The 8,551-nt window shown below is 31.4% G+C and overlaps 1 protein-coding gene across 2 annotated transcripts; it reads right to left on the bottom strand.

Moving 5' to 3' along the window:
- Window positions 1-1,191: 1,191 nt before the first annotated feature.
- LOC124942080 (diacylglycerol kinase 5-like) lies at window positions 1,192-6,333 on the bottom strand. Of its 2 annotated transcripts, XM_047482494.1 has the most exons (13): window positions 6,236-6,333; window positions 6,033-6,108; window positions 5,522-5,732; window positions 5,316-5,438; window positions 5,110-5,238; window positions 4,464-4,549; window positions 3,707-3,830; window positions 2,883-2,931; window positions 2,698-2,780; window positions 2,290-2,339; window positions 2,048-2,207; window positions 1,824-1,940; window positions 1,192-1,728 (listed from the first exon to the last, which is right to left on the bottom strand). In XM_047482494.1, the coding sequence occupies exons 3-13, from the start codon at window positions 5,711-5,713 to the stop codon at window positions 1,396-1,398; spliced, it is 1,446 nt and encodes a 481-aa protein (XP_047338450.1). In that variant the 5' UTR covers window positions 5,714-5,732; window positions 6,033-6,108; window positions 6,236-6,333; the 3' UTR covers window positions 1,192-1,395. The 2 variants fall into 2 exon arrangements, with proteins under 2 accessions (XP_047338450.1, XP_047338451.1); XM_047482495.1 differs by lacking the exon at window positions 6,236-6,333 and having other exon boundaries at window positions 6,033-6,197.
- Window positions 6,334-8,551: the final 2,218 nt, after the last annotated feature.

Here is an 8,551-nt window from a genome sequence, read left to right as displayed (position 1 = left end):
GTGGAAAAAAAAGTCCGTCCAACTGCTCTTGCTGAAATTCTTACCCCTCTATTTATAGATCCTTACCCTTATACCTATAATTCGGGACTTTTTCAGTATTCAATAAACTTATTTTTCTTAAAGAACTTAAAATAGAATTATCTTGATGACTCAAATGTGTATGTCAAAGAGAATGAGTTAAAATATCAAAATGTAGATGTAGAAGAGAAATTTGACTACCCAATTGAGAATATATGTTGACACTAATAATAAAAAAAACTTTGCCACAATGCTACAAATAATGAAACATTTTAAGTGAGAATTTATGGTTTTTTATAGTCAACAATTTTGATAATTGTTAAACTACCCAATTAAATAAATAAAACTCAAAATTTTGTATAAATAAATCTTTTTTTTTTTTGTTTTGTTAATAAAATATGATTTTAATACAAACTTTAAATGTTTAAAAAAATATGAATATTTATAAGCACATTTAGGGGTACTTAAAAATTTACTTGTATAGCCGGAAACTTCATCGGAGCCATGCACTCACTAAAGAAAGATAAAGCACTCCATAGAGACGACAGGATTCTCAAGAGACTCTAATGGTGGTGAATCCCTTCCCGTCCTCGTCTTCTTCTCAAACGACGCTGTCCGTAAACTTCGTCTAAGCCGTCGCTGTCTTCGCCGTCGTCTTATCGTTGCCTGATTCATTCTCCTCCTATAATAATACTCTCCTCGACTCATCAAAGACCTCGTACGCCGATGACAACATATATCTCCAATCTCCGGTTGAACTTGAACCACTCCTGCATACGAACCACCTGAAACCGACTCTTCCCTTATGGCCTCATCGTCGTCAGCGTAGTCTCTCCATATCGTCTCCTTATTCAAAACGGTTCTTCTCACAAACTGAGGCGCCGTCGCAGCGTTCAGAAAGTAATCGTCGGAGAAGAGTTCTCCGACGGTTTCTTCCTCTAAAGGTGGCGGAGGGGATATCCCGCCATACATAACAGGCTCCGCCAACCTCCGTTTATTATCATGATTTATTGGTTGAACTCGATTAATATCCGCCGTCGTCCTTGAAAAACAACAACCCATTTTTCCGGCGACCGAGATAGAGAGAATGCGACCGAGATAGAGAGAATGAGAGTATGATCTAATAAAATCATGGTCTCTCTTTCTCTTCTATATATATATATATATAGATAGATATATTAAGAAAAATATATTTCATTAATGGAGGAAGAAGATCCTCCCTCCATTATTATTACATCTAAAGAGAAATTCAACAATCTTGATCAGAGAATAACAAATAGATATTCGGTTTCAACATATTCCTAATGGGGAAATCAATCTCTTTTCAATAATTTACTATAAATAGTTCATGGGTCTATTATGATTTGACTTACTTGGCTAACTGAGGTGAGAAATGTCAACTTCATCTGGGATTTTGAATGTTTCGGCCGCCCCGAATTTTCTCCACTCCTCTCCTACCGATCCTTCTTCTTCATCGCCACTGTCAGGTTCAGTTTCAGGTTCATGATGGCTGGGAGATGAAGGAGATTCTGTCACACTTTTGGATCTAGACTCGTGAGTGGCTAGCATTTTCACTTGCCCAAGATGAGATATCTCCACTATAACTGTATCATCATCAACTGGGAGGGGTTGTTTCCATGGTTCCCCGTCTATCCTCATGAATGTGTGATCTGCCCCACCCTTGTTGAACTCGAATCTGATTCTGCGCGCCTGTTACATGAAGAACAAACACAAAATCAAGATCAAAATCAAAATTATACAAACATTGACATTTAAAATATAAAAGAACCAGAGTTTCTAGTGACCTGTGCGAGGCGAGTTCCGTGGCCTTTTGGAGCGAGCAAAACGAGTCCATGCCAAGCATTTCTGAACCCAACAATCTCAATAAGACCATCATCTACATATGGTGGAGTCAAATCCCTCTGCAGGAATCAATCAATAACATCTATAAGAAATTTAAACAAAAACAATCCAGAGACCATGCCAAAAATTGAACACAAATAAAGGGGAGAGTGTTGAACTGGCATACATAGCGTGATTTCTTCTGATTTGGAGTTCCCCATGGATTGAACCCCCCTGAGAAGCTTGGCAAGTTCAGACAGACTATAGACCGGATACTGGGAGGAATTGGGAGTTCTTCCCATTTTCCATTCTTCATGATCTTAACCTTTCCCAGCTGAGCTATATTCCTATATAATGTTCTAATTAATAGTAAAGATAAAAAAAACTAAAAGAAAACTGAAAGCCCCATGTATTTTTCAATTTACTCACTTTGAAGGATTGGAAAGGGAAGCCGAGAATCCAAGCTTGGCATAAGTACTCTAAATCAAACATGATAAAGAAAGATCACATATTTACTTCAAAGATGACAAATCTACATTATCATTGTAATGCACTACTGTGATCTATTTACATGAGCTTGAAAAAGGGACAAATGGAACCAACCACAATAATCTATTTTTGTTTCTGGATTATAGTAATGGAGAGATCTCTGCATAAAGGAAATCCTAGCATTTTGTTTTTTAAGTTGGTAGAAATGAATCCATATACAAAAACAAATTAAAAAGGTGTTTTCAAATGGGGCCGATATGTTAGTGATCAAAATATGAGCATATCTATTTTATCTTGAACATATATGGATCATAATATGAGTATTTCTATTTCAAATGGGGCCGATACCTGGTTTATCAACTGATTCTTGAATTTCTCAGGATGCTCCTTCCGTTCAGAATGAAAACCATAAGATACTTGAGCATCCATGCCTGTAACAAAATATTCAATGAGACTGGCGTGCTGACAGTTACTGGAGTTCAACAATTATTTAAGTCATTAAGGTCTGAACTAAAGCAAAGAAATGAACACACCCATGCTGAAGTAATTCCAGAACCCTCCACGAAATGTGTGGAAACCCTCCTGCAAGAATGTAGATTATATTAGTTATAACTAGCATCCACAACTGTTTACTGATTCTATTGTAGTTTGGCTTGTTTTTTATCCAAGACGACATATAACAGTGTTATTGTCCAACCGTTGAACTATTTTATCCAAGCCGACAGAAGAAATCACCTTTACTGTGCTTCATGAACAATCCTTATTAAAGTCTTATGATATCTTATAAAAATGCAGTTATCAAATCAAACTATAAAGGTCATAAGGTAGCACATAGCAATCTTACTCTTTTTTTAACAAAAGAGTAAGTTATTTTCTTATAAAGGCAAAAAAATCCACAATTAAACAAATTATCAACACATTTTTTTCAGAAATAAGCTCATTTTACTTCCTAAACTTGCATCATAACCTCGTTTTGCTTCCAAGTTGTGGCACGCTCGTTTTGCTTCATGAACTTTTAAAAATGGCTCAAATAACTTTCCGTCATAATTTTAACAAAGAAAAACTATTTTAACCAAGAGATTTAAGAAATGTGTATAGATGATTTAAGAAATTTTAATGAAGCTAACCAAGAACTGATGACGGGAAGTAATTTTTTCAATTTTTGAAAAGTACATAAAGCAAAACGAGCCCAAAAAATTGAGGAAGCAAAACGAATCTTTGATGAAAGTTTCAAAAAGAAAAATGAACTTCTATCAAATTTTATAGTAGGAAATTAAAAAGATAACTTTCTTATAGTTTCGTTAGGTTCATTCCATGACGGAAAAAACATTAAGAAATCAAGAATTCAGTGTCTTACAACATTGAGAGTGTCTGTTGAAGAAACACGTTGAAAGGCATGCAAGGAATGAGGTAAATCAAGGGGGCCAAGAGGATCACAATCGCCTTGCTTTGGAGCCCTCATTCTCATTAGAATGTGCCAGCTGGATTATAGATGACAATTACAGGAAGAGACACATTAGAAGATCATATAACGATGAGATTAGGAAGTGTTAACTTTTGAAAGCACGAATACTAAATTATATAGAACAACAAAATTGAACGATATTGGCCCCATTTTGAAACACTTTTAAAATTTGGTTTTTGATATGAAAATGGTTCTGGATCAGATACGGAAATGTTTGGAAACTAAACTTGGACAAGACAGATCCCGATCCAGAATTCAAAAAGTGTTTCGAAATGGAGCCATGTGTATTAAGGGTATCCAATGCCTTGCCATAGTTGCAAGTGTCTGGAGTTCAAATACCAACATGTATGGAGAAAAGGAGTGTCTTAGCAGTAGAAATCATTCGTGAACAAATCATTCAATCATTCATTCATTAATGCCATAGTGATTGATATGGTTAAAAAATCATATTGACAAATGAAATGTCGTCCTCGTCTGTATTTTTTGCGGTTTTTAGAGGTATATAGTTGAGTATAAAAGCTTATCATTGTTAAGTTTCTTGCATCATGCAGCTTTATCATTGAAGTGTCATATTTGAAATGTAAATCCTTCTCACAATAAACTAGTTGCCTGTGACCATATGAGTTCATCAAGTAAAGAAATGACAAACCTGTCTATTTTCATTTCTTTCGCCTTTATTACTCGATTTAAAAATGACAACACAGAATCAGTATCAGTCCCGGGATTCTTCTTTCCCTGCAAATCAGAATTCTCATGTTACCCGATATGCAAGGTGATCAAAAGCATCCAAAGGAGAATAAAGCAACCACAAAACATGATCATGCTAATGCTCAAAGAAGAATTTGAAGATGAAAAGAAAATAATAAGAAACTCGTGCATATCAATGACATTCGTCAAATAATTTTAAATGTTTTGATGAAAATGCTAACCAGAACACAGGTGCAAAAGTTTCATCACCTGGTTCAAAAGCAGCATGAACCTTTTATCATGTTTCAAACAGGCCAGTATTGAACTTATTCTACTAGACCATACGAGGCTTGCTTATTAGCATTTGAAAAAACTTTTTTTTTGTTAAATATTTCATCTAGATGTGGATCCATATGAGATCACATTTTGAAATAGAAGAACTTAGTGTCTTAGTCATACATTTGGAAATTTATTCACGGTTTCTCATCTGGGTCCGGATTCATACCCAGAGAGTGTTTCAAAATGGGCTATCTTCCTGATTTTCCATCAAACTAAAACTAATCACACAAAAATTATCTCATCAACTGTGTACTAGTGTTACCACTTACCCAACCAAATGCAAAAGGGAGGTTATTTCCAGTTCCTAAGGGCACTGTAGCAATCGGTGGTGGCTGAGACAATTTAAGATCAGAAACAACTCCAAGCAGCCAGCCAGCTGTGCCATCTCCACCAGCAACCTAAACATCAATTCATGACATAAGAAAATGCAAGGCATTGAAGTACAAATGTTAAGAACATACAGAGATGAACTCACTATGATTCTTAATTTCTCCTCAATCTGAGGGGCAAGTTCATCACCATTGGACTTGAGTTTTTCTAAGTTGAAATACACTCTCCGTAAAACATTATCAGGAGCCTCTTCAAGCAAATCGATGACCTAAATACAGAAAAAAAGTTTTAAAGCAATTCAAAATGAAGTTTCAGAATCCATATCAACAGTAAAGAATCAATGAAATATACCTGATTTTCATTAAGAAGAGATCGATATGTACCAAGAAGATTCCCACCAAGCTGACCTCCACTTTTAGAGTTAATGAACACCAATACTGGGCATGCTGGTGCTTCAAAAACAGTATCTTTCTCACGATCAGATAAAAGAATGTAATCAGGTATATAGAAATTCTTCAAGAAACTCTTCGATTCTTCTGTCATATTGGCCAAATCTAATTCACTACAGGAACAAATGAAAAAACAAAATTCACCCAAGCATCAGCAAAATCATGTCTCTCTAGTTTACATAAGAAAAGCAATCACAAGTAAAGAGAGAAATGAATCAACAGTTAGAGCTTATTATATGATAGATAAATGTCAAATTTTGTAACTTTGTAGTAGAACTTTGGCGTAAAAGCTTATAATACAGATACCCAGATTCCAGATTCGCATGAATAATTGAATACTGACTTCTGACAGAAGCAAATTCAACAAAAAAAAAAGTAGTTAATTAGACGTTTGACGAATCGCATAAACCCACCTGGAAAATCTCGCTGGAAGGAATCGGAGATGACGAAAACAACGCAGAGAATACAAGAATCACTCAATCAAACGATCTGGCGCGCATTGAGAGAAGATCCAAGTGCAAAATATAATATTAGTAAATGAGAGCAGGCAGTTGAGAACGTTAATCAAGAAAGATGGCTATATAGAAAGTCAAAAGAGAGAAATAAGAAGGCTTACTACTACTTCTTCTTCTTGTAAGTTTTACAGTGTCCGTCACAATTGAATAAAGAAAGGGGATGATGATAATGAGGGTTTGATGCCCAAATTGAATTTCTTGAATGTGAACATTGCCGATAATCGTCCGGTCCCATCTCTTTCCTTAACCATGAATGTAAAGATAAAAAGTGGGTAAAAAGTTCCTCTTTTACATTGAATTTTCTTTTACTTTCTTTTACTTGTAATAGATTGCTTGTTTGACCATGTCAAAAGTTAATAATTTATTTTATTTTTATTTGTTTTCATATAAATATAGTTTACATCATTTTCAACCAACAAATTCATTTTTAAATTTAAAATACATTAAAAATCACATTAAACAGTCATTCTTCACCAACCCAAAATTCATTTCTAAATTCAAAAAAATTTCTTAAAATTTTTTTTCTTACACTAACTTTTTAACTTTTTTTTTATATTATTTATATATTTATCAACTTTACATATTTAACTTTAATCTTTTTTTCATTCATTTAATAAAATTAAAATTAAATTAAAATAAAATTAATTATATATTTATAATTCGACTAAATAAACCTTACTAAAAATAAATTATATAAACAAGATTAATATATAAATAAATTATATAAAAAATAAAATTAAACCTATAATTTTAAACTATAATTTTAAACTCAGTTTTTAAATATTAAAACACATTAAAGACTGAAATATATTTAAAATTAATTTTTGATGGATGAATAGTAGAAACTTATATATGTGTTTTCGGGGAGAGAGGAATTGATAAAAACACATTATGCGTATGAGTTTAATGGTGGGTTGGTGCTTTCAGGGACGGATTCAGGATTTCGAACTGGGTGGGCTTGAAAAAAATTTATGATTGGTTTAAAATAATAACGAAAAAATTTAAAAAAAAAACAAGTATATAAAAGTAAAATTTTATCATTTTTTTAATAATTAGATAAAAAAAACAATAAATTATATTAATTTTTTTTTAAGAAATTAAGAATAATATCATATTTCTACCGTAAAAAAAAATAAATAAATAAATATATTTTATTTTATTTTTTTTCGGGATGGACTTCAGCCCACTCGAGCCCTTACATAGATTCGTCCCTGGGTACTTCTAAACCCAAAATGGGTTTGTGTATGCTGTTACCCAAAATGGGTTTGTGTATGCTGTTGAGTTGAAAACGGTGTTAACTATTGTCATTTCTTTAACTTTTAACTTAAAACGTTTAAATTTAAAATCAAACTATTCATCTTTAATCTTTTAAACATGTATCATTAAAAATTAAGACAGAATATTATTTCATTTTAAACGCATATCATTAAAAATTAAGACAGAATATTACTTCATTTTAAAATGGTTTTGATGAATATTAAGATAATCAGTTACTTAGAACTCTTTCTATTTGATTAATTACAATAAACATTTAAATCGATAAAACCGTTAATGGGTTATACTGACTCAATCTAAAGAAAAAAATATCAAATTATTGACTATAGGGCCGGATACACAAATTTAATTAAAATATTAATATAATAAATTCGATCCACATTTAAGAGGTATTAATAAATATTATTATCAACTAAAAATTACACACAATTTTTAATTTTATGTTTTTTCTAATCATAATATTTGTTTAAATTATTATTATATTAGTATTCTTATACCTAATTTTGTTTAACTAATTATTTTAAAATTTATTTAAAAGATAGAGAATACTAATTAATTATTTGATATTTAAATTGATTCAATATTTAATTCATACAAGGATAGATATAGAGTCTTAATTAAATATAAACATTGAAGTTAAATTTATTTAAAAAATAAATTTGACTGAATCTGATATGTGATCATTAGTAAGGTTACTAATAATGTAAATTTAAAAAGATAATAATAAAGAAAACATATTTTAAGTAATTGAATTGATAAGCAATTGATGAAATTATATAATAGTTTGTTTTTATCGTATCAAACAAGGCCTAACTATAATAACATATATTTTATTATATTTTATTGAAAATATACATAAAATTTATGTTCATTTTATATAAGATATCTACTGACATTTTTAATATCATGCGACAATGTGAAAAGATCGGAATATTTCTACTTGATTGGTCGGTGGAGTCCACACGGAACTAATGCACTAGATAACTTATTTTTCATTTTGTCAATATTAAAATAATCATGTTTTATTAAAAAAAAAATATATATATATATATATATATATAATCTAATTAAAAAAATTATCAAAAAAATCACATTTTTTCAATAATTTCATATTATTTTATCACCTAAATTTATTTTCATCT

Source organism: Impatiens glandulifera, chromosome 6 (genome assembly GCF_907164915.1).
Source record: "Impatiens glandulifera chromosome 6, dImpGla2.1, whole genome shotgun sequence".
Lineage (NCBI taxonomy): Eukaryota > Viridiplantae > Streptophyta > Magnoliopsida > Ericales > Balsaminaceae > Impatiens > Impatiens glandulifera.
This window is presented reverse-complemented; position numbering and strand designations above follow the sequence as displayed.